The following is a 27,428-nucleotide window of genomic DNA, read 5'->3' on the forward strand; positions in this document are numbered from 1 at the left end:
TTTAGCTCCATTGTTGTCCTATATATCCATCTTTCTTTCTTTCTTTCTTTCTTTCTTTCTTTCTTTCTTTCTTTCTTTCTTTCTTTCTTTCTTTCTTTCTTTCTTTCTTTCTTTCTTTCTTTCTTTCTTTCTTTCTTTCTTTCTTTCTTTCTTTCAGGTCAGAAGCAATCTGCACTACAGATTCTGTACAGATTCTGTATAGGCTATACTGAAAACAAAACAATATTGTATATAGGGTGCATAAACTTATAGTTTTGACTTTAATTTCTTTGTTTTGTGGGCCTACTATTTAAACATTATAGCACATGTTATTCAGAGGGCCGATTTTAGTTTGTTATAGCCTGTACTGTAGGTTATGGTGACACAGTAAACTGGACAGCACGTTTTGTTTCCCAGCACTGTGATGTAATATGCCATTATACCGGCTGCACATATATTAGGGCCCGCCATGCAGAGGGAGTGGCTTCTCTTCTGTCATATCAATTCAACATTTTGAATTGATATTGCATGTTTTCTTTATTCGTAAAGGCTAATTGTTATTTGGGATAGACATTCTCTTCATGGCATGCCCAATACAGGGAGTTTTAGGTATAAGCAAAGGCTTTAATAGCCTATAGTAAAAAAAATGGTCTGAATTGATAGCCTACTGATGCACACGCACACACACACACGCACGCACGCACGCGCGCGCGCGCGCACACACACACACACACACACACACACACACACACACACACACACACACACACACACACACACACACACACACACACACACACGTACGTTGTGTTTCATGAGTGCTGCATTGGACCACACAAGGTGCATAAGTTCTGCTCTGAGGCGATAGGGCGTGTGTAAGGAATCAATAAGATGCCTGCAGTCAGTGACTTGGATGACTTGCAGGAAAAACCCATAAAGGGTCTGAAAGCAATTTGTCCCAGGTGCACTGAAATTAACACTGCAGGAGGATTAGGATTTAAGAAGTTATGATAATGTCATGCTGGGATAGGCCGAGGCTATACTCAAAACAGAACTTGATTCTTAAAATAAAACACAAAAAATTCTAGGCTACCTAAATCTAAAACCACCAGGCACTAACTTCTATATCTTGACAAAATACATTTGCAGACATCACATTTTAGAGCACACACAAACGGAGAGAGAGACCACTGTCTGTGGCAATAGACCAAATCCGGAACTCCCCAGAAATTAAACTAACGATATTAAATGATGTTGCTGTTCCATCCCATCCTCATCCAAGTAGTAGAGTAGCAGGTCGCTTCACTTCTTAATGGAGCAGGGCGGGGTCTTGCGCATGCGCCTTTTGATTCATAGAGATTCATAACTGAAGAGGCTAGATCCCATAGCCCGGAGGGACGGCCACACCAGAGCCATAGGGTATAGAGAGTTACGACAACTCCGTTCACTTCATGGGGCCAGGCTCTTCTACAATCTACATAGACTTCTATTGAATGGGGACAACCGGATAGACTCCACTCAGTCCACTGCATTGGAGTCTATGGGCTCGCGCGAGTACGTGAACCACGTGACCAGGCTGTTTTCTGCCCCCTGAGTGTCGTAACTCTGTCTTACTCTACGGCTCTGGGCCACACCAGGTCTGTGATTGGTTGTCTGGCTGTCTGTAATGTGAAAACTCAGAGATAAGCTTACAGAGCACAGACTTCAAAGGTAGGGCAAGATATAGGTTTTTTTTTGTAACAAAATGATTTTTTTGTTCAAAGGCCTATTATTCTGATACTAGTCATCGTAAAATAACTCCTCCAACTCTAATTAGTCGCTCTGGATTAAGAGCGTCTGCTAAATGCCTAAATTGTAATAAACTGAAAATGTATTTTCAAATTTCCAACTTCCCAAAACTTCCAGTTACATGATTTTATCCTCATAATAATTAGTTTGAGTTATAAGTTCCAATTTCACTTGTATGTGTAATCCTTTATCCTTCCTGTGTAAGTTCTTCGATTCGATAAAATATGAGTCACTTTTACACTACCTATATGAAAGAGGGAAAAACCCTATCCTGTCTAAAATACACCTCTTATTTTAAACTAAAGCAGATACTGTATCTGTATTTTTTGATGAATTGAACAATGTGGACCCTGTTGTAAACAAGTGTAATGCTTAATTGGGTCGTCCACTCACAGTTAACAGTCTTTGTATTGAGTTTGTGCTTAAAATGTACTGTAAATTCTACAAACTGTTAATAAATATTTCAATCAATCAATCAATATCGTCATAGCCATATTGGTAAACCGTTGCGTCACCTGACCTGTTGCCTTGACAACCAACCAGCCAATCACAACAGCCCGAGCCGTTCCTCCGGGCTATGGGCCACTAGACTCCCAGTCCCCTCCCTCCTGTCTGAGTCCGTCTGTCTGGGAAGGTTTGGTGCATCGGCAGAGAACGGGAGGCTACCAGCAGGACCTGGAGGAGGACGTGATTTGTATATCGTATACTAGTTTGAGAAAGAGTTTTGACCCGATCCTTCACAACCCGTGGCCTCCCATCGACCCCCCATCTAAAGGATCGCACATTGGAATTGGACTCTTGATATTTTTGACCGTTTCTTCTATATTAACTTAATCTTTACTCAACCTGCAAAAAATACAAAATAAACCCGCAAATAGGCTATAGTCCCCGACCATCCCATTGAATTGATAGCGGTCCACGGAGCAGCTATAGGAACGGAGCAGGACGAAGAGTTGAAGATGTCTGGCTATCAGGGCAAGAAGAACATTCCCCGCATTACAGTGAGTTGCGATGTTATTCTACTGTAGTATTAGAGTAGTAGTATTTGGCTAAACTGAAAGGAGATCAAATGAAATTCACATTCTGTATGATGCCACAGCCCACAAGACAGCATGGTGCGCTCAGAGGTGAGGTGTGCACTGTGCAGTGTGCACATCTGAAACCTGCTAAACTACAGAAGATGTAGCCTACTATTCCTGTCAAAAATAGGAACGGGTGGCATCTGGCCTATTTTTAGGTGACAGCTCTGCAGGTTGCTGTGGATGGCTAGTCTGCATGCAGAGAAATCTCCTGGTTTTTAGAGCATCTTTGGTGTGTGTGTGTGTGTGTGTGTGTGTGTGTGTGTGTGTGTGTGTGTGTGTGTGTGTGTGTGTGTGTGTAAAGAAATCGAAATGTGTGTGTGTGTGTGTGTGTGTGTGTGTGTTCTTAATATGCACAAAAGTGAAGAAGCTTCGGTGGATGTTTTTTGCTCTAGTTACAACATTTTCATCACTATATGCTCTTTGTTACACACGCCGCTTCCTCGCATCCGCCCATCCGCTACAATACTGTGCTGGGGTGGACACCCCCCCCCCCCCCCTCACTCTCCTCCATATGGCCTGTGCTGTGTGCTCTCTTTGGATTTTGTGTGTGTGTGTGTGTGTGTGTGTGTGTGAGTGATGCAGAAGCGGCCAAGCAGGAATTCAAACGCACGTTAAATGTGTCACTACTCACTATATGGGGCACTTACTTACTACAGTGGTGGGTGGCAAGCAGCCCTTTCCTGGAGCATTGCCCATGCAGAGCCGGCTGAAATAATGGCGAGTTGTTGCTTTGCTAGCAGCAGTTCAATGAACAGAGGGGTGAACGGAGAGGGTGGGTGGGGGTGCCACCACCAGGACCTATAGCGTAACCGTTTCCTTTCATGTGTCTCTACTGTACACTGTACAGTCTAATCAAAGGAATATTTTGATTAGACTGAACGATCGGTCACTATTTCCCCAGCGGTTTAAATGAGCTGTGATTCATCCTCAATAGGCTGCTATAGGCATGGAGCATCATGCCAGGCCAGGTGACCGCCTGCGGTCAGACATTAATTTGCAATGACCGTGTGCCATCAGCATCACATGATCACATCAGACCAAAAAGCTTTATTGATGGTGACTTTATCAGTATCATTTACAGCAGAGAGAGAGAGAGAGAGAGAGAGAGACCCCTCTCCATGGTGTGCAGTGCATATGCAGGCTTTAAAATGCAGATGCAGTTCCTTACTCCTGCTGACTGAGTCCTTGAGTCTTTATGTTCACACGCGCAAGCACACACACACACACACACACGCACGGACACGCGCACGGACACACGCACACAGATGCAATACCTCACAGCCAGCCAGGCACTCCCACTGAGCATCTGCACCCTCTGCTGCTGTTCATGTAAGATGGTGTACAGTATTTTGTAACAAAATATACAAACAATACATTACAGAGAGAGTTTGTAGACCGTTAGTATAGCAGACAGTGCTGCCCACACCCCTGTAGCGATCAATGTTCATGGTGGGCTCTTCTCACTGCCTTAGTTCAGCTTGACAGTATTTGCTTCTCTGATGATTGTTTTCTTTTTTTTGTAATAATTACTTAATATCTAAAAAGTTTAGCCTGATTCACAACTTCTATGCTTTGTCGCACAGTTTTGCACAAAATGTGCGGAAATAGAAGTGTAAAGCTCATGATGTACCCAGCGGTGTACCCGCAGAGTGCTGCTGGGTGTATTGTATTTCTTTTAGTGCATGTATTTGCTCTCCCTGCACTTCTACTAAGACATTTAGATCCTGTGTCTAGGTTGGACACATCCTTCAAAATTGAGTTTATTTCGCTGGGCACGCTGGGGGCGTGTTCTGTCCTTCGCGTCATCAGTGCCCATACCCAAGGCGGGGTTGGCGAAAGGGCCTTTCTGTGTGGAGTTTGCATGTTCTCCCCGTGTCCCTGGCTTAGGGTATAGGTACCCTCACAAAAAAAACATGCAGTAATCCTGGTCTCTATACTACCTCCCCCTGGCCAGCCGGGGCGCCTGATGGAGGGGAAAAGGAACTGGTCGGAAAAACGCCCCAGGTTGGCAGAGGAAGTGTAGCGCCCAGGATTACATTAGATAATTGACACTGGGTGAAAAAATGGGTTGCAAAATTGTGGGATAAAGATTAAAAAAAAAAAAAGATCTCCACTCAGCTCAGTGAGAAAATTGTCAGCACTTTTGTGCAGGAGACTTAATTAAAACATCTGGGTTAGAACAGGAAAATTACATACTAGTGCAGTTTTAAATTGATTAGTTCGGTCCTCTGTTGCAACTATACTTGTAAGTACTGCAATCCTAACAATAATACTTTTTAGTTTTTCAACAATGTAGGTTATGTTTATCAATTATCATATAATTAAATATGTGTACTGCTGCGCCATTTTTGACTGGGCTCTAGTGCCAGAGAGCAGTTGAGAGATCAGAGGATTAGTAGCTGTCACTTTCCAAATTAGCAATTAAGCCGATCCTAAGTGGCTTAGTCTCGCAAGCCAGACTGTTGCCTCCCACAAATTTCCAAGCGCTTCCGTCATCCAGTCTGGAGCACGGAAAATGATCAAGCAATAAAGCGGATGTGACGCCTCTTTCCCCCTTCCGTTTCATCGTGCAAAAAACACAATCTTAATAGTTTAATGTAAAGGTATTTAAGATATATTTTCGTGAGCGGAAATGAGGAACCGATCAATGGTTTTCCCCAATTGGATTCTTCATGCCACCAGATATTTAATCACACATGTTAAACTTTCTAATGTCTAGTCTGTTTCTGACCATTCATAGATAGATGAGATAGGAAAATAGCTGTTAATATGCTTCAGTGTAGGCGTAAATGACATTGTGTGTGTGTGTGTGTGTGTGTGTGTGTGTGTGTGTGTGTGTGTGTGTGTGTGTGTGTGTGTGCGTGTGTGCGTGTGTGCGTGCGTGCGTGCGCGCGCTCTGAATGATATTTAGTGTGTTCAATGGATTTTGTTCAATAATCCAACCACAGTCTATAACGGAGACACCAGAGGCTGTCTGTGAGCTCTTTGTTTGTCTGTCCGTCCATGTACACACACACACACACACACACACACACACACACAGAGAGAGAGTATTAGTGCAATGGAGTAAGGGTGTTTCTTGTCCGTGTAACATCAACACAGTTTGCAGCAGGGTGGGCTGTCATGGCCAGCAGTAGGACAGGGAGCTCTCATCAAATATGAATGTCATCCTCAAGTTCACCACCTGGGCTCGGACCTGCTTCCGTGACTCATCCAGATTCTCCACCTTTCAAATGAAATAGTTGGGCCAGACAGACAGTCACCCAAAGTTCACCCAATTTGCAGAATGTGCACTAGAGATTGGAAACTTAAAGTCACGTCCATTCAAGTTACATTCATTTACAGCACACCGTTTGTCAGAGAGAGAGAGAGAGAGACAGAATCATGTTGTCTCCCATTATTCTGCTTGATGCTGCTGCAAATAGTTTGTAGCTGAATTGTTGTATTAAAAAAAGGATCACACTCAAAGGTTGTGCTGTTTTACTGATAGTAGCACGGATTAGCAATGCTCACACCCAGTTCAGTGATGATCCTCAAATGTGTGAGAGATTATAAATCAGTCCGTTACGACAGGGGTCTCCCCCCCCCGCCCCGCCCCACTCTCAATACAAACTCACTGCCAAAACAATAACCTTAATAATAGAGAAAATGTATCATAAATAAATACTGAAACCATATATAATCATTAAGGAAAGTGTATGCATGTACTCTGTGTACTATGTAAACTCTTAACCCATTCTGGGCGGGAACCCCTTTTGGTGTTTTAACTAAGCATTATGTTATACTTTAGCTATTGAAAAACAGCAGATCTACAAGCTCGTAGGTCTGCTATTTTTGAAAAATCGTGAAAATGCGGCACACATCTTTGAATATATATTCTTTCAGAAGACTTTTTTAATTTCGATGTCAGGCCTAATTTTCCAGCCATTCACTTGCAAAAACAAAAACAAATTAGATTTTGGAAAATAATTTGGGGACCCCCCCCAAAATAAATTGGCGACGTTGCTCTCACGTTTCACGTGAGAGCGCTTGTCCCCAGAATAGGGATGCTCGGGTTCATGCATGCGGTCGAGCTTTGGCGAGGGCTCCACTTGACTCCTGCTCACTGCTGCTCCACGAGGCAATGTAACCCCGGCTCTGTCCGTTCACACATCACACAAAGCACGCTCTCTGTTCTTTAGAATCACACACTGGCAAAGAGTGGCCTTTTTTTGGTTTTTCCCCCCCATTGTAAACCTGCATGTTCTCATTCATAAACTCAGCTGCGAGATAAAGTGTTTTTTTATTTGTATTTAGAAGGGAGACAGGCTTCAGTTTGCATCATGTGTTGCATGCGCATGTGTGTGTGCCTGTGTGTGTGTGTGGACCGGTTTTAGACTTTTTGTGATTTGTTTTGTGTATGAAAGAGTAGTTGTGTGTCATACTCGTATAGCCAGTACATGACTGTGTAAGTGTGCGTATGTGCGTATATGCACAAGTCAGTCTCTGAGCAAAAAAAAACAATACACTGGAGGAAGTAGTACAACAAGCTGTCTCCTTTGACCAGGGTTCTCAACGTGGGGTCCAGGGACCCCCGAGGGTCCTTGAGGGGGGTTCCAGGGGGTCCCCAGCAGGTTGCAAATGGATTTAACACTTCACCAACTTTAAGGTCTTAAAAGGGCAACTTTGCTGAGCATATTATCAACACCATGTCATTTTCATGGCGTGGTTCTGTAAGAGGAAGGAGAGTCTGTGAGTTTCTCTGTGTGGCACACTGGCACTGTGTCTGTGTCTTTTAATGTGCCCCAAGGCAGAGGATTTATTTGGGTATTTGCTACAGTAGGCTACAGTAGAATTTCTCCTCTGCCTTTTTCCCCCCATCCTAACTATTGCAGTACGTGGCCCGGGGGGAGCAGTTGGCGGGGTGTCTGGCTCAGGCACACTTTGACACATGACATGTTTTATATTTTTTATTTTTTACTTACATTTTTGGCCACATAAAAGCCTGAGATCCGTGCCCCTTTAGACCCGAACAAGACCCCGCCTTATGTTCTTTTCACAGCCCGGCATCGAAGGGGTCGAGAGGGTAACGGCATTGTGTCTGTTGTGTGTCCCCCATATATGCTCCCGAATTTAGCTCAGATAGCCCAAATATGGAGTTCCACAAGGCTCCAGAGTCCAGACTTACTCCATTCCATATAGGCCTCCATGTACTGACTGCACAGGGAAGCCATGTCATTGATCCCATTAAGGACCCTTGTCTTGTTTCTCTTCTGACTGGAGTGAACAAATGGTGGAACGTCTGTGAAAATGACCGTATGGGTCACTGACGTCAGTCGGATAATCTTGCCTGTCTCGCTCTAAAACCACTGTTAGTTTGATCCACTTAACACTCTTGTACTTATAGTTGCACCAGGTTGCCCCAGACTCAGAGGACTATACTTAATCTCCTCCTTTCTTTTCTGCACAAAATGTCTTTGCGGGAAAATAGCAGATCAGATCTACAAGATCTGAGAGTCATGACACATTGTGAGCTTGTGGATCTGCCCCCAGAACAGGGACGTCATGTGGTTGTAGTACTAACTCCACATGACTACTAAACGCATTTAAAATCGGCAAAACACTTTTACATGTTTTTAGACATTTTTAAGGCAATTATCGTAGTATTTTTGAGCTGTGCAGTGTGCACAGTGCGAGCCTCTGAGACAAAGTAAGCGGTACCATATCCTACAGTAAAATCCCATAGTGTTAATCTGAGTGTACAAATTGAACCAAATGGTACCTTATTTAATGAATCCTTTCAGAGCTAGGGAATGCTTCCTTTTCACAAAGACAGCTATAATATTTAACCCATTCTGAACGGGAACCCCTTTTGGTGTATTAAGCATTATGTTATATTTTAGCTATCGAAAAATAGCAGATTTTATTATATATTTCATATATATTACATCACGATATTTTTGAAATATCTCTTTGAATATATTCTTTCAGAGTGAACGTTTTTAACTCAGATCTTTGATTCAGGGGGGGGGGGTGGGGGTTGTCCCTGGAACAACATATTTTCAGATGGGGGTCGGCGGCCAATTACATATAATTTTTGGGGTCCTTGACATGAAATATTGAGCACCACTGATATAGAAACATGAGGTATTTCAGAAAACTGTCAGGATTGAGAAGACATGTTTTCAAATGACATGTTTTCAAATTTGACACCAGGCCTAAATGGGTTAAGGAGTTAACGGGATATTGGTATTAAAGGGGATATTGGTGAGTAATGCTGCAGGCTATGATCCAAGACACTTGTATAATGTTTGCGTGTCTGGCCCCAGTATGCTCAACCTGAGCTCACAATGTTCCCAGTTTATGCTCCATTTGGTAGACAAACACATGGCGTCGCCTGGTTACTATACGCCTAACATTGGCAGCCTTTTACGTAGCGTCCATGCCAATTCAGTGCTGAATCTGTGACTTCTTACCAGAATATCGCTGTGTCATCAAATATCCGTCGCTTTTTCCATTTCCAGATGGGGTTTCAGTTTTCACCTTTGCAGCCATTTCACGTTAGGACAAGGCTGGCGTTTCATTGCAGGCTACAGGTGTCACACGATATGGCTGGATTGATCTGACAGACAGATCATATTATTCTCATTTCTCATATTCAGCTAGCCTTCCTCCTCCTGCAGGCTTTCAGAAGTATTTTCCCCCACAGTGGAATAAGTATAATGATGCTGGATGCTGGATCGGAGAGCAGTGGCTCTCTATTATATTTATCAATTTACCACATTTATATTCGGCATATTGAGCTACGGAAACACATTTGAAAAGGTGTAGTGCCAGGGACCCCCATAAAATAATAATAATTTTGTTGATAGATTAGATTTTGTACAAGACTTGTCTTGTGTTGTCAAACCATCACTTGTTGGGTATACAGGTATTGCGGTATATATATTTTATTTATTTATTTATTTATTTATTTATTTATTTATTTATTTATTTATTTATTTATTTATTTATTTATTTATTTATTTATTTATTTATTTATTTATTTATTTATTTATTTAACTTTGTTTTTATTCAAAAGTTATTTTAATGAATAAATGAACACAAATCAAACATAATCCATGAAAACAAAAACATAACAAAAACGCACAGAGTAAGTAAACAGAAAAACAGCTTGACATGACTACAACAGTACAGCATTTTTCAAGTTGAGTGTTAAAGACTAGGCAGGAAAAGAGCAGGAGACATGACTCACAATACACTTCAGATATATAAAAGCATTTTTACAGACACAACAACCACTACATGACACTTTTACTACAGACCCAACAACCTCTACACATACACCGAAACACCCAAATACAATATCACAGAAGTCCATCTAAGTATGAAACTTTCCATTTTTAATTGTAACCTTGCAGTCATTTCTTCCATTATATAAACCTGCTATTTATTTATCTTTCGTTATTTTTCCTTCTAAATCACTAAACGCGGGTGAAATTCACCAGAACACCTGCCTATAGAAAAAGGGGGCAGGGAAACAAACCTAACTACCGTATGATGTCGCTGAGCATCAAAAATAGCAGACCTTACGAGCTTGTAGATCTGCTATTTTTCAATAGCTAAAGCATTACACAATGCTAACACCAAAAGGGGGTTCCCGCCCCAAAATGGGTTATGTAAAGTTGACATGAATCAAATTAAAATGCATAACACATTGTGAAGAATTAATCAAAACACATTGTAATAATTGCATTTCTCTTCTTTTATAAAGCAGAGTATAAAGCGTTGAGCAGCAATGAAGCCATAAAGCCGTGGTCTACATCGTGTTCGTGTGACGGACGGGGCTCTGAATGGTTCCCATGTAGGAAAGGTCACTGTCGTGTTTGGCACAGATCCTGTCAAAAGGCCCATGGAGACTCACTGCCAATCCAGCAGAGTGGCTGGCAGCTTGCTCACTGCACAGAGGTGTGGGAGGCTACAAATCAGCAAGGCCCGATGCGCGCCCTCCCCAAGAGGCCAGTGAGGCACTCCAACGTTGAAGCGCTGGGCCCTAGTGGTAAGAGGAAGGACTGCAGGCGGACCCGTGGATTCTTGACGAGGAAACCCCGTGCAACTGAGCGCTCAACATTAAAGCCCAGCTGCACTTCCGCATTTGAATGCTGAATCGGCGAAAAAAGGCGGAAATAGACGGTCCTTCCAGGTGCTTCAAAACGCCACTGAGCAACTTCCACTGACATGAATAGCGGAGGGGGCGGAGCTTCGCCAGATCAGTCTCTATCCTTTTAATACTCTATGGCCCTCCCTCTCTCCTCTCCCCATTTAGCTCTGAAAAAGCTCCGCCATTACACAAATGGGGGACTCGTGACATACAAATGTTTCCTTGTAATATATTAATCAATTAATTTGTTTTCAGCAAGGAGGCATTGAAATGCAGCAGTTTCTTTCTTCGTTTTTTAACGGAAAGTACTCATTTAGATAGGTATAGGTATAGGCTGCAACTATCGTTGATCTATCGAGTACTTTTCCGATTCATCAAATATCATTGACAAGTGAATATAGTGAATTGCTATGAATACAAAAGTATAGGCCTACAGTATATCAAATAAATGTGTGGGACATTTCAAAACATCCCAGCAACAAGCTTTTATTAAAAGTTCAATTGATTTGTGCGATTAACCACCTCCTGTAAACATAGACCAAAGAACATATCCAGTGTGTAACCCAGAAAGGTTAACTCTGTTTATTGGACAAACCACGTGTAACTGTTTCTGAAAACATAATTGTAGTTGGCCTGCAGCCCTGGCTGGCTTGGAGCATGGCTGGAGTGGCTTGAGCTTGAGTGTGAAATTGAAACGACGAGCGCACTGAGATCTTGAAAACTTCTTAGTAATGTGATGATGGTGGTTCAGGGTGAGCAGCCACCTGATGTAACGGCATATTACGAAGCAGTTGTTGGATGAAGAGATGCCAAGGGTGGATGGAGTGAGGCCAGTATCACGGTGTGACTTGGTGCGAGGAGAAATGCAGGACGGACGACCGAGAACTGGAAACAGGGCTTTATTGCAGGTTATTACAGGAAAACTCAGGATGCCTCACAGGGCTAGTAGCCGTAGTAGCCTAGTAGTGCCGGTTAACCGGACCACGGGGCCCAGCAGACATGCCCGGACGGCACCCCCGACAACGACCGCATAACAGGAACCCCCCTGGCATCGACCACGGCGAAGGTGGGAGTCGTCCTGCCACCGACAAGGAATCGGGAGCCCACCGGGCAGAGGAAGGGGAGAGCAGAGGGGAAAGGCCGTGTCCAGCATCGGGGCCAGGGAGAGGGGAGGACGAGGGGGACCGGGGGGGAGGGGGGGGGGGAATCGGGCGGCGGTGAGTCATCGATGGCTGGAAGCAGACTGCTGAGCGCGGACCCCCCACAGTCAGGACACAGAGGACGAGGCGAGGCCCGCTACCACCAACCAAAGGACCCAGCAGCCCGTCAGCATCTCATCATCGCCGACCCGGGAGGGGGGGGAGGGAACTAATGCAGGGGGAAAAGAGAAGAGTGAGAAGCAAGACCAAAAAGGCACACACACACAAAAGGAAAATCCGTTCCAGTAAAAAAAAAAAAAGGTGTCAACCAAACGAAAAAGGGAACCCCTCAGGGTCAATACAGCATGATCACAAATAAAAAACGAAAACAGACCCCTCTGGGCCAAACACAGTAACCTCATAAGAAATAGAAAGACGACCACAGGTACACACACACCACATGGGTCCAGAAACCACCCCACAGGGTCCAAACGGGGCCCACCACCCCCGAACAAACAAACAAAACAACCCCCTCGGGGCAAGCTAACGAGGAGAAAAAAAAGGCAGGAGAAAAAAACACAGTATAAACTAAATGCGCCTCGCCGGTCTAACCGGACAGCGGGTAATTACATGGCCAGCAAGACCGCAGTAGAAACAAAGGCCTTCCCTTAGTCGCTGGGTCTTCTTGGTTGCCGACGAGAGCTGGTCTCTCTCCCCAGGCTGGGGGTCCTCGGGAAGCCGCTGGCTGCTGTCCGCCTCCTCTCTCTCTACGAGGTCTAGAGATGTCTCCGATGCGCTAGACCCCGGAGACCCGAAGACGAACCTCCCGACCTCCTCCGGCTCGGTCTGGGACTCGGTGCTACTTCCGCCAGTGTTTGTGTTCCCACCTCCCTGGTGAGAACCCGACGCTCCACAGGGATTCCCCGCAGCCCGTTCATGATCATCAGAAGGACGCTCGCGATTCTGGCCTCTGACCTCGCCAAACGCTCCTCGAAAAACCGCTCCAGCTGCTCCAACCCACCCTCCTGGTGGTTATCGCGGCCCTCCCTTCTTGGCTCGTTCCCCGCAGACTCCATAGAACTTTTAATGGTGCGTTCTTACTATCACGGTGTGACTTGGTGCGAGGAGAAATGCAGGACGACCGAGAACTGGAAACAGGGCTTTATTGCAGGTTAAACAACAGGAAAACTCAGGATGCCTCACAGGGCTAGTAGCTCACAGGAACACACACACGACGTGTTTAAGGAAACAATTAAGAACGCACACAGAATCACACAGGAGCCACACATACATACCAACACGCCCTGATGGCAATATAATAAAAAAAAATAAGGACGGCGGTCCAGGCGTGGTACGTCCTAGGACAGGACGTGAAAGCCAGCCCTTCCACCAAAGGCCTTCTGCGCTCTACATGTCTATACATTTAATACGGGGTCCGTCACCACTGTCATTGCATTGCCACACCTTTCAGTGCACGGCTACTATTAACTAACTACTAATGTTGGTGCCCCCCAGGGGTGTCGTACTGAGGAATGTCTGTCTGAATGTCCCACTGACACACCAGATCAATACATTCTAAAGTACTAACTCAGATGATACAACTTTATTTTCTCTTCTAGATAGTTCCAGTGATCCTTGACTGCCCCAAAACAAGAGTAGATTAACGGTTACAAACATATAGCAATATTAACTTAATAAAACTATTAAATTCACAAAAGTAGCTACGCTTTGCTCCACTAGAGTGAGCCACATCACTTCCTTGTTTTGCTCTGCAAGTAGCCTATGTGACGGGATAATAGTGCTTGATGTCTTTACGGGGCTGCCTGGAGCCACACATTCACAGTCGTATGAGCCGGGCGGTGATTACACGCCCGCACGGCATGTGTTTGTAAAGCAATCAAGCGCTCCCCTTCCCCAGTACAGCTACAGAGATGTGGAATCAGCTGCGAATGATATAAAGTGATTGAAGGAGTGGGTTATCCAGCCAATCAGAATCAAGTATTGGGACTACCCGTTTTAGAAACGCTCACAACATGAACACAAAAGGACGATGCATGTGCGTGCTCAGTCTGTTTCCGGTTCCGTCACCACTGTCAAAGGCACACATGCATGTGTGTGCATGTGATTTCGGCTTTGTGTTTTTGCATTATTTATGACACATTTATTAACGGAAAATTCCTGTCGGTCTGTCTGTCTGTCTGTCTGTCTGTTTTGGCCTTAATTTACAGACTTCCTACAGTTACCACCGTGTATTTTAGAGGCGAGCATCAGACTGGCACACCCATTATGATCTACTATGACCGACATTACATCATCTTACCAGATTCATGCTTTCTGAAGTCAAGATTACTACTTTGCCCTAAACACGATTACAGTATTTTACCCCAATGACATCACATGGAGTCTATTTATTATTATTTGTTTTCTTCTCAATACAACTTTGCCAGTGTTTTTGTGCTACCGGAGCACTAGCCCTATGGCAAATATTTAGAGATAATGTTGAGGGGCACGGCAGTGGCACTTGGCAGTTGGCACAGTCGGTAGTGCTGTCGCCTCACAGCTAGAAGGTCCAGGGTTCGATTCCCGCTGTGGGCGCTGGGGTCGTGCTCTGTCCATCATCAGTGACCATACCCGAGGCGGGGTTGGCGAAAGGGCCTTTCTGTGTGGAGTTAGCATGTTCTCCCCGTGTCCCCTAGGGTAGGTACTTCTCACAAAAACATGCAGTAATCCGGGTCTCTAAACTGCCTCCCCCTGGCCAGCCGGGGCACCTGATGGAGGAACCGGTCGGAAAAACATGTTCCTTCCAAGCGCTACGGTCGGGGAAACTCCTCATGCATAGAAGGAAGCATGAGGTCAGTCAGCTGCCCTCCCCAGGTTGGCAGAGGAAGTGTAGCGCCCAGGATTACATTAGATAATTGACACTGCGTTAAGAAATGGGCTGCAAAATCGTGGGATAAAAATGTAAAAAAGGAAAAGACATAATGTTGAATATTGTGGTAGTGTCCACTAAATCAGTGGTTCTCAAAGTGGGGTCCGAGGTCCCCCAAGGGTTCTTGGGGGGTTCCAGGGGGTCCTCAGCTAAATGCGTTAACACAGCATCACAATTATTTGAAACACAATCCATTTTCTGCGTTCATTGGCTATTCAAAAATAGCAGATCTACAAGCTCACAGCACATCACTGTGTGCCACGCTGCGAGCTTGTACATCTACTTCTGAAACACCCTTACGTAACAAATCTTCTATTCTGGGGGTCCCCTGGCACAAAACCTTTTCAGATGGGGGTCCGCGCAGAGAACCACTGCATTAAATAATGTAATATGTTTATATACATACATACACATAAACATAAAAATGTGTATTTAATTTTTGTACTAATCAATAACATGAATCACTTACTGTATTAGTGTTGTTTTTTGGCAGCACATTTTTAGTCACATTTTAGTCACCTGGAATGTATTAGTGTTAGTCTAGTTTTAGTCACTTGCTGAAAACAGCAGATCTACAAGCTCACAGCGCACCACGCTGCGACGCGTTGTGAGCTTGTAGATCTGCTATTTTCAGCATGCAACCAAGTGTAAAATTACTTACTGGATCTCTTGTCCACTAGTCTCTCCCCTCCACATTTTAGTCAAGTTTTTATTTGTTGACGAAATTGTCAATATATTTAGTCTTAGTTTTAGTCATCATAGCTTAGTTTTCATTTTGTTTTGTTATCGTCAGTGGAAAAAAGGTAGTCGACGAACATTTTTTCGTCGTGGTTTTAGTCGACGAAAGCAACACTGTACTGTACCCTATTACAGTTATTATGAGTTTTCTATTTGTGAGCTGGGATGCATGCGGGGCGGGGCATTGGAAAGCAGCAGTTGTGCTCATGAGGGCCAGGACTGGGAAACACGCTGGTGGAGAGTCAGACAGACGCTACAGACAGAGCAGCCTTTGTTTAGCGGAGGATGCTTAGGTTCCTCGTGACCAGATTATTGTGCCACTCCCATAAGTCCCCATTTGGGAGGACATGCCAGACGGAGCCACTGGGGGTGACTCAACAGGGGGGGGGGGGGCCTCTGGGATTTGGGGGTGAGGCGTGAAGTGGGGCTGGTTTGGTTGTTGTAGGGGATTCGCCCCTCCTAGAGAGAGACAAGTGGCACAACAGGCATGTATGATCAATTACATAGTAATTAGTCTGGCGGTCTGATGATTGGTCCTTTTTGAAAAGTGGTATTATTATTTTGGTCAGCCAGTCGTCATGAAGAGGACCAAGGAGGGCCGTGCGTGTTCAAAAGCCTTTGAACACCGGCCTTCATTGTTTTTCACCAGAGCATTCCTTACCCTAATTTTGTTAAAAGCGGAGCTGGCATCATACCCCCAGCTAGAGAGAATTAGTGATTAGCATTTTCTTCAGTCTTGTCTCTGGATCATAGGCACGGCCAAGGGGGGGCCCTTTGCGACCGAATGTCCCCGCACTATTTGGGAACGCCTGGTCTATTCATTAATAAATTTTTCCCGACCGGCGCTGGTGCATGCCATAGTCTGGCACCGATTTTGCATTTTGCTGCACAATAGTCGTTGTGTATCGTTGTGTATTAGCTTGTCTGGCACCGTGTCGGCAGCCAATACAATACCCAAATTGTCCCCACACAATCTGGATGGGCTGAGCCTGTGCACCACTCTGAGAAATGGACTCACCTTAATGTCTGAGCAAGCGGTATAAATTAAACGTTTGCTGAAATCCAATTCACATATCTAGTTCTTCTTGCAAAACACAGCTTATACCCCCTAGTCCCCAGTCCATTTCAGTGCAACAGAGGATGTACATTTATAGAGCGCTCGCTCATCTCCTGGTTCACGGAAGTCGTTTCTCTATGGAGAATAACATGGGCTCATCTTGAAATCGTCTCATATAAGCATTCTGGTCCAAAAATAAACAAACTGTCTCTGTTGTTGTCGGGGAGGCCGGTGTCTCTGGATCGTTTATGACAGTCAGTCACTCATATTTGATACAGTCTGTTTCTAGCGAAAATGTAACCAATTCAGCAGCAGTAACATAGCGTTCTCTCTCTCAGTCAGTTGATTCTTCATATCCATATGAGTGAAACGGCCCGGGGGTTGACATGTTTATTTATATGAGCCGGCGATCTAAAATCCCCCTATGGGGATTACATTTCAAATGAAAAAGTACATGAACCCGTGGATTTTTTTTTCTACCGATATTGACGCTAGACTTCTATTCGGTGCCCTATTGAAAAGAACAAAGAACACAATACTTTTGAAGCCACGGCAGTGGGTAGTACCAGTGGTGTGAACTGAACATGTGCCTGACCTGGGCATAAAATCCCAATTACTACTTTTTTTTATTTCTTTTTTTGATGTTTTAATTGTGGCTTTCACCTTTATTTTATACTTTTTATGGAGGGATAGACAGGAAATGGGGAGAGAGATGGGGTGGGGGGGGGGAGTGACACGCAGTCAAGGCCGTCGGGATCGGGAGTCGAACCCGCTGCACACTGCCTGGACCGCTGAGCCATGGCCCAGGCCGACCCCTCACTACTTAACCCCTATACCTAACCTTTGACCCAGCATACTTCTGGTATCTTGTATGTCCTGGCTGGCTGCCAGTGCTTTCCGGTCGGCACAGCATGCACATTGCAATTGCACACTTTGTTGTTGTTGGTGGTGGTTTGGTTTGCGCATTGTTCCTTGTGTGTGTGTGTGTGTGCGTGTGTGTGTGTGTGTGTGTGTGTGTGTGTGTGTGTGTGTGTGTGTGTGTGTGTTCATGTTCACGCTATTGCAGTTATGTCTGTGATCATGTCTTCATTCTAATGATTCTATACGTCCAACCATGCTGCCTCTGTCTCCTTTCGTTGTTCTAGTTCCACTTGTTCTGTCTTTCTTGTCCTTCCTTCCTCCCTTCCTTCCTTCCGTCATTGTTAAAACAACCCCCGCAGAAACATGGTGCCAAACCAAACAGCGGTGTTCTCCGACTCATTATCTACCTCTACCTCCCATCCCTGTGTGTGTGTGTGTGTGTACGCATATTATCCTTTAATATACAGTATTTGTGCATGCTGCATGTATCCATCATCATGTATATAGTACTGTATATTTAACTGTATACAGACAGACAGATTTTTGTGTTTTTTGTCTGTGCGTTTTGTGCTTGTGTGCCCGACCAAAAAGTGGTGCAGTTGAAAGACCGAGGAGAGAGAGAGAGAGAGAGAGAGCAGTCAACGCAGTGACTCAAAATGCTGCAACCATAAACCATATACTGTACGTACAGTAGGTACTGTAGAGGACATGCTGTTCTCTATCAGGATGAAAGCCAGCAGGGTTTAAACATGGCACTGCGGAAATGTGCCGTAACACAACAAAGGCGCAGCAGAAGAGAACGATGTTGTGTGAGTGACATTGTCCAATAATTGTCCAGTCACATTCAGTCAGTGGCTGTAGCGTAACTACAGTAGTTTCTGTAGCGTGAGGCAGCTTGATGTACAAGTATTCAGCCCCTGGACATGAGGCTAGTATGTCGCTGGGTCCTGTGCTGCTATACAGTGTATGTCCTTGGGTTATACACTGCCACTTCTTTTCTGGTTGCTGTACCCAGGGGACGTGCACAGTCAGACAGACATCAACGGGGGCTTCAGCCCCTGCCCTTTTACCCGTCTGTCAAACAACCGCCCTTTCCAGACTGCGAATGCAGCAGTATAGTGAAAGAAATGCAAATGCCACTCCTTTCCATGCCATGCCGGAAGGCAGCATTCAGGAGAATTTTCTTTTTTTTCCCCCCAAAGTCTCCTGAACCTGAACACAGTATCTAGCGTTGAACAAATTTGTTTCGAAATCCATGTCGTTACACCCGCATCTCTCCACTAGCTAAAGAGTGCTGGGTTGCGCCCCGAAAATAGCTGATCTACAAGCTCTCAACGCGTCGCAGCTTGCAGATCTGCTATTTTAGTCCAAAAGTGCCCCTGCCCCTCTTAACACTCTCTGCACGTCCCTGGCTGACGGTAGTTTCCTTTGGTGAATGAATAAAGATCTCTCTCCTCTCCCCCTTTTTATCCCTGTAGTTCTACAAGTCTACAATAGAGGGTATGCGCGTGACATCATCGTACCTGGAAGTTATGCGGGAACGCCCACTGAGTGGCAAAAAACTACTTTCTGGCCTTGACAGCCCATTCATCCAAACAGAAAAGTCCTGTCTGATTGCATTAAGCAATGTTAAACTCACCAACATTGCAGCTGTACGAAAAGCTTGAATTATCCTCCTTCTATCGGCAAAACTTTTTCCATAAAAATCCACCATAGAAACGTTATGAGCTATACTTTCTGTCAAGAAATGCCCTGCATTTGATTATTTTTCTCAAATTGTCAGAGTTTGGAAGTGCTTGTTTTTAAGATAACACAACATTTTGCTGCCTCCTGCATTATGTGACATTTAGAAACGGGTGGTACGTTTGACGGTTGAGTGATTTCCAACGAGCGCTTCCAAACTCCAACACTCCATGCTGCTCAATGTTTTGCCACTCAGTCTAGATGAGGGGGGCGTGTCCTGATGGGGAAATCATGCATGTGCATACTCTAGTCTCTATCCTACACCCAGTAGTTCTACATAGGTCAAATACTGCTCACCCCCGTAATCCTATTTTGTTTTCATGGAGCAACAGACGTATCTGTGTGGTGTCTGGTTCGTGGTTCCCATACATCGTCGGTTATCGCTTTTTTCCCCCCCTCTCAGTGGATGTCCGGAATGCGGTCGGAATGTTGTAGAATTCAGTGGTGGACGTTTACTTAAGTACTGTACCTAAGTACAATTTTGAGGTATTTGTACTTTACTTAAGTATTTCCAATTTCCAGTACTTTTAGTTCTACATCTCAGAGCCAAAAGTTTTACTTTCACTCCACTACAATTATTTGAAAACTTCAGTTACTAGTTACTTTGGAGATTACATTTTTGATTATAAAACCTAAATTAATCGACCATTTGAAAATAGCAGATCTACAAGCTCACAGTAGATTTTGTTCACATTTTGAACTTGTGAAATGGGACATTCTGCACAATGAGTACTTTTACTTGTAGTACTTTAAGTACATTTTGATGCCGATACTTTTGCAAGTACATTTTCAATTCCGCACTTTTACTTGGTTTTTACACTGGTAGAATTCTGTTCACGCCAACCGATCGTCTTCATTGTGCCTCTCTCTCTCTCTCTCTCTCTCTCTCTCTCTCTCTCTCTCTCCAGAGTGAGCGTCTTCTGATCAAAGGAGCGAAGATCGTGAACGATGACCAGTCCTTCTGTGCTGACATCTATATGGAGGATGGCGTCATCAAGTACGTGAGCCCCTTTATTAAATCCTCAAGAACCTTGAGAACTTTTGGTTGTGCTGTTATCTCTGAATAATGATGACTTATAACTTAAACACTAAACTACTTTCAAAAACGTTGTTTTCGGCACTGCCATTTATAACGTTTTTCAAATAGCCCAATCTAAAGCTCACTGTGCAGTGTTATAAAATTATACCCAATCTGAGCGTGTAGTTTCAGAGCAGTGTTGTTTTAGACAGCAACTTTTAGTCATAGTCTCTTGAATAGTTTTCATTTAGCTTTAGTCACATTTTAGTCACCTGGAATATTTTAGTGTTAGTCTAGTTTTAGTCGACTAAATATCATAAGATTGTAGTCAACTAAATCTACAGTTGATTTAGTCGATGCGACGCGTTGTGGGCTTGTAGATCGTCTATTTTCAGCAAGTGTAAAATGACTTATACTGGATCTCTTGTCCACTAGTCCCTTCCTAACATTTTAGTCTGGTCTTTATTTGTTGACGAAATTGTCAATACATTTAGTTTTAGTCATCATAGCTTAGTTTCCATTTAGTTTTCGTCAGTGGAAATAGATAGTTTTTACGAACATTTGTCATCTTAGTTGTAGTCGACGAAAACAACACCGTTTTAGAAAAGGATGGAGTGGTGCAGCCTCTCAGTGAACAGTCTATAGAAACAGTATGCACTCACAAGGTGAATTTCGGTTGTGAATTGTTGTGTTATTTACTGCAGCAGTTTGTCTCTGACGTAACGTAGCGGTTTCAGCTACTCAGGCCTTCATCAGAAAAAACACTGATGAAGGCCTGAGTCACCGAACCGCGTCTGTTTGACAGAGACTGCGGTAAATTATAAAATTCCAATTACAAAATTCACCTTGTGTGAGTGCGGACTGTTTCTATAGAAGGTTATAATATGATCCCTGTCTCTGTATTTCTCTCTCTCTCTCTCTCTCTCTCTCTCTCTCTCTCTCTCTCAGACAAATCGGGGAGAGCCTGATTGTTCCCGGTGGGGTCAAAACCATCGATGCCCATGGCCGCATGGTGATGCCAGGGGGCATCGATGTGCACACGCGCTTCCAGATGCCTGACCGAGGCATGGTCTCGGCTGATGACTTCTACCAGGGCACCCGTGCTGCTTTGGCAGGGGGGACGACCATGATCAGTATGTCAGCCATTTAGGCTATGTCCTAATCCGGTTTTGTAACCCATTTTTCACCCCTGTGTCAATAATCTAATGTGATCCTGGGCTCTACACACCCTCCACCAACCTAGTCCCCATATATGGGGGACAAGGGGAGAGCTACGGACTTGAACTCATGCTTCCTTCATGCCTGAGTGTCCAAGTTGCTCCTTTACTGATTTCTATTTGTTTATCAACTCTTGAGTCTGAACCGCCAAAAAGCAAATTGGTGGAAAATATAGAAATAAGCATGGCCTATACGTGGGTACACTGGGTAGTTGTATCATGATCCAACGTGTCATGATGGTTATTTTTTGACAGTACTTGACCTACAGTACTGTAGTATGAAGTATGCACACAAAGTTTTTACACCGATCCACCCGATTAGCTCTTCACAGATGGACCGCCAGACGGAAATATTATCTCTGGCCTTCGGGCCGTTTGGCGTGGCGGCAATACTCAGATTTGCCTGCAGTCTTAACAAAGCTTTACAATATAAAGGGTAAACACCATCGGGCATTTATTTATGGATGGAGACATGACAGACAGATGGATGGATGGATGAATTGATAGACAGTTCTTCCTGAAAGCTTGAAAGCCTTTTTAGTCAAAAAGGCCCAATCGAAATACGCCGCTTTAGTGACGCACTAAAATCAGCCCCTCCCCTTATTAACAGCTGTGGGCGAGTCTTACGTTCAGGTGGGTGGTGCTAAGGTGAAAATCATTTTAACACTTTCTTTCTGTTTTTGAAGAAGCAGGTAAAAAAATAATGGCACTCCATCTTGAACATTGGTGGGAATGTTTTCACACGTGAGCGTACAGTATATGCGCGTGCATGGACATTTGTGTCATTATCTGGTTCATAAATGGGCAACTGGTGGCCCGGGGGCCACATGCGGCCCTCACCTTCACTTAATGCAGGTTAAAATATCGGAATACTTTTTTTGTGATTGGTATTTTATTGGATTTTCTTTTTTTTAACACAACACCCACAATACCATTCAACAATAACAATAAAGCAAAGCAACAAACAAACAAAGGGTTTGACACAAATCGACAATCACAATAAAGAAAATAACAGTTCTAGGAACAGAAGGGAAATAAGGCAAGAGTAGTAGCTTAGTGTTAAAATTCTATTGTAAAAATAAAAACATTTCAATTTCCAATTAAAAAATAGCAACAAATTATGCCTGCTATCTTTGCTACAACAGTATATGAAATGTGGCCCTCTGGAGTGAGTGTGGTACTAGAGTGGCCCTCCCCTGTTCCAAAGTTGCTCACCTCACCCCTCATCTGGATGTCTCCCCCCTCCCCCCGTCCAGTTGACCATGTGATGCCCGAGCTTGGCGTGAGCCTGCTCACTGCCTTCGAGCAGTGGCGCGAGTGGGCCGACAGCAAGTCATGCTGCGACTACTCTCTGCATGTGGACATCACAGAGTGGCACCGAGGCATTCAGGAGGACATGGAGACGCTGGTGAAGGACCACGGTACGTACGTACGCCTCCCCCCCCCCCCCCCCCCCCCCAGTGGTTCCCCAAACCTTTTTCATGTCAAGGACCCCCAAATTGACACTGACGAAGGCCTGCGCGCCGAAACGCGTTTGTCTGTCTGGTATATGACTGCTGCTGTATGCGGAGCACATTATTTATGAATAATAAAGACTCTTACTCGACTGGAAGTGCGGATTTAATTCATTTTCTATACCCCCAAATTGACACTATAATGAGCCTGCGGAGTGGACCCCCCCCCCACCCCTTTGAAGAGATATGCCAGGGAGGGACCCGACCCCCCCCCCCCCCATAAGAGAAGTTTTTACGGCTCTAGCAGTGATTCTCAACCCGTTTCATTTCAAGGACTCCCCAGTTTGACATGCATTATAGTCTACTGTCTACACCCCCCCCATTTAATGGCCTTTCTATCTCTGAGACTCCAATTTATATTGTAAAATAAATATGAATGTAACTCTGAGAGTGTACGAATGGAACCAAATCCATTTGGTTCCATTGGTACACTCTCTGAGTTACACAACCATGAGGGGTCCATTTGGTTCCAAACTATCATTTAGCTGGGGACCCCCTGGAAGTCCTTCAAGGACCCCTGGGGGTCCCCGGACCCCACTTTGGGAACCCCTGCCTTTAGACCGATAGACTACCCGGGCGAATGTCGATGTATCTATCAGATGTGTAGCTGTAGCATAATCTCATGCATAAAACAAGGTTCTGAACAAAGACAAAAGACAAAAAGTGCATGCATAATAAATATGAAATGGAACACGTTTGAGTTTCATTCAATATAATGGTTTATGAGGGATTTTCTCATCAGACTATACAACAACACTGTATGACTCCACTTTTAGACCGGTGACTTATTTTTATTCTTTATCTTTTCTCCAAAGTGATCCTATTTTCGTCTGCTAAGTAGTTTTCACTGGAGGAAATGTGAATCTAATCTAGGAATTAGGAAGTAATGAGCACTGATCATTCTCTCTCTCTCTCTCCCCCCCCCCCTCTCTCTCTCTCTCTCTCTCTTTCTCTGTTTTTGTCTTCACTTTGTCATTCCTTTCTTATTTTGACATTAAAACAATTATCCTCTGTTCTTCAGGTGTAAACTCCTTCCTTGTCTATTTGGCTTATAAGGATGTTTATCAACTTACTGACTCTCAGGTAGGACATTGCCTATGATGCCTTTGTAGTGTGTGTGTGTGTGTGTGTGTGTGTGTGTGTTGACCCCCAGGGGTCAACTGTATGGGGACAGGGAGGAACTCCTTATATGGTCAGCACACACTATAGTAGTGTATTTGAGTATTTGTAGTATTTGAATTAAGTTAAATCACTGAATATACCTTTTAAAAAGGAGACTTGCAGCACTGCTATCCGTACCTTGCAACTACCCATTTGTGTCTTCTTCTATGACCTGGAAACACACCAGATGTACTGCATATTGGATGACATCATGAACATTGCATCAGAGCCTTGCTCTCAGTGCTAACACTTCTCCTCAGTTTGTTTCATTTGGCCAGCTCTGGATTAAAAGGCTTGATTGAGGGAGGCCAGCCCACTAGCCCAGTGCTACTCCTTGCCTGGGGAGAGTGAGGTTATGATGCTACTACTGTAGGCCCAGATCCATATATATATAGATCGGCCTGGCAGATATATCGTCCCTTATTTGACTTTTGTTTTCAAACACTTTAAGCCTGGTGTCCCTATGTTGGGCATGTTATTGTAGGTGAAGAATTTAATATGAATTAAATTAAATTAAATATCGTTGCTGTCGGGAGGAAACCTCCTAACTCCATTTCTGAGGTTTTTGAAACAGCCTTTAGGCCTGCGTGTCGTTTTGAAAATATTGAACGAATGGAAAGTATAGTAAAAAAATAGACAAAGTAGACAAAACCTCTATAACTCAATCAGACCCTCAAACTGTCCGCTAAAGCAAAAGCCTCCACCACCTCTCCCACTCTCATGCAAGTAATTGACAATATATAAAGCTTTCTACATTTCTTGAAAAAAGAAAAAAAAATCATTTCCGGGAAAATTTGGAGTTAGGTGCTTTCTTCCCGACAGCAAGAGAAATCTTTAATCGATTTTCTTGCTTGATTTAAAGATTTTGTTCCAGTCAAAATATTGTTAATCGGCGGTCTAGGAAGGCTCTCCATCATTTGGCATCTGTCGGACTCCAGATGAAACCCAGATGTCTGTTTCTGACTCGCTGTAAAAGTCAATTAATCCCACTTGAAAGCTCTTCTGAAACAGGACTGTGTCGGTCTTTGCACCTGTGAGAGGAATGCATTAACCCATTTTGACCTGGGAACGATTCTACAAATGTCTTCTAAATCCTGACAGGTTTCTGATGTTTCTACGTATGTCAGTGTTGCTCAAACAATTTCATGTCAAGGACTCCCAAAAATATATGTAATTGGCCGCCGACCCCCATCTGAAAATATGTTGTTCCAGGGACCTCCCAGAAGCATAGATTCGAGTTAAAAACATTCGCTCTGAAAGAATATATACTCAAAGATTTGCGCACACATTTTCACGATTTTTCAAAAATAGCAGACCTACAAGCTCGTAGCGCGGCACTCGGTGGCGCGCTATGAGCTTGTAGATCTGCTAATTTTTCAATAGCTAAAGTAGAACAGAATGCTTAAAAGTAAAACACCAAAAGGGGTCCCCGCCCAGAATGCATTAAGCACAGTACAGCCAAAGTTTAATCTTTCGCTCTCCCGTGCCGAACTTTGACGGGCTCTTTATTATTGTGTAGTTGGGGCAGCCGGGAGATGATGATGAGTCATTCAAGACGTCAGTTCCTGTCTGTGTGCATGAAATCATTTACTGGCGTCGTATTGTGGTAAAATTGAGCCTGCCTAATCTTTCCATCACAAGTGTAAGGCCGGGTGCCCGCTGGCCTAGTGGTCCAGGTGCATGCCACATAAACTTTGGCCTGACAGTGCGTCGCGTGTTCGAGTCCCGTTCATGACAACCTTTTTCTGCGTGTCTCTCCCCCTCTCTCCCTCCCTCCTTAATGTCCGTCTTCACTGTACCAGGAAAAGACAACACTCGTCATATCACAATATTATACTATCCGAAATCCCTCGGAAGATATCTACAGTACTCTCATTTCACATCACGATAAATATAAAAATACATACCCCAGGATGATGACTGTTTAGAAGTAGGGATGTCATCTGAGAATTGAATACTAAAGTCCATTATCGTAGCGCAGTGTCATAAATCACAAAATGTGACATTTTCTTAGTCATTCATCCCTTTACATCACACATTGTTTAGTGTCAGATACATGGGTTCAGATCTGACCCTCAGCTGTGTTGGTCCATGAAGAATACATGAGAAAACACATGGAATTGGCCTGTTAACCCATTTAGACCTGAGAAAATATTCTACAAATGCCTTCTAAATCCTGACAGTTTTCTGGAAAACCCCTGTTTCTATATGTCAGTGGTTCTCAAACATTGTCATGTCAAGGACCCCCAAGATTATATGTAATTGGCCGTCGACCCCCATCTGAAAATATGTTGTTTCCAGGGACCAGAAGCAAAGATTTGAGTCAAAAACGTTCGTTCTGAAAGAATATATATATATATTCAAAGATTTGCATGACATTTTCACGATTTTTCAAGAAATAGCAGCTGTGAGCTTGTAGATCTGCTATTTTTCAACAGCTAAAGTATAACACAATGCTTAAAACACCAAAAGGGAGACGGCAATGACACCTGATGACGCCTGATGTTGTTACAGGTGTACGAGGTGTTCAGCGTGATCCGTGATCTTGGAGCCGTCGCTCAAGTTCACGCGGAGAATGGCGACATTGTGGCTGAGGTACGGCAGTACATATATACAGTACACAACACTCACATAGTATCAGCGTAATACTATATTGGGCCATATCGGGCATATTATTACGTGTCTAAAAACACGAGAGTTAAATGAACATGCGGTATGTTTTGCTGCGTGTTGTGGAGGGAGGCTGTATATTGAATAGAGATGAATGTTGCTTGGAAACGGTTGGCATCAAATAGGGCTTCAAGCAACTAGTCGACTATTCAACTAGTCGACTAGTAAATCCACTAGTCGACCTTGTTGTTGGTACTATGTTTTATTTTGTTTTATTTTGTAGGCCTCATGATCAGGTAGATTATAGTTATAGTCACCAATGTACACAGTTTTTAAATATTTTCCATTTTTACATAATAGGTAGTTAAATAACTAGTCGACTAGTAAACTAGGCAACTAGTCGACTAGTAAAAATGACTAGAAGTGAATGCCCTAGCTGCGTCAAACATACA

The 27,428-nt window shown here is 43.9% G+C and overlaps 1 protein-coding gene across 1 annotated transcript in view; it reads left to right on the plus strand.

The window, feature by feature from the left end:
* The first annotated feature begins 2,427 nt into the window (after positions 1 to 2,427).
* The window catches only part of dpysl2b (dihydropyrimidinase like 2b), a 35,538-nt gene continuing 10,537 nt past the window's right edge, over positions 2,428 to 27,428 (plus strand). The window contains exons 1-6 of the mRNA XM_083793517.1: positions 2,428 to 2,768; positions 20,365 to 20,453; positions 21,423 to 21,607; positions 22,948 to 23,112; positions 24,227 to 24,288; positions 26,881 to 26,961. Coding sequence (XP_083649643.1) covers positions 2,727 to 2,768; positions 20,365 to 20,453; positions 21,423 to 21,607; positions 22,948 to 23,112; positions 24,227 to 24,288; positions 26,881 to 26,961 — 624 coding nt within the window. The 5' untranslated portion in view covers positions 2,428 to 2,726. The remainder of the gene's footprint in view (positions 2,769 to 20,364; positions 20,454 to 21,422; positions 21,608 to 22,947; positions 23,113 to 24,226; positions 24,289 to 26,880; positions 26,962 to 27,428) is intronic.

This window comes from Protomyctophum parallelum (assembly GCF_964188405.1).
Source record: "Protomyctophum parallelum genome assembly, chromosome: 21".
NCBI classification, from domain to species: Eukaryota; Metazoa; Chordata; class Actinopteri; order Myctophiformes; family Myctophidae; genus Protomyctophum; species Protomyctophum parallelum.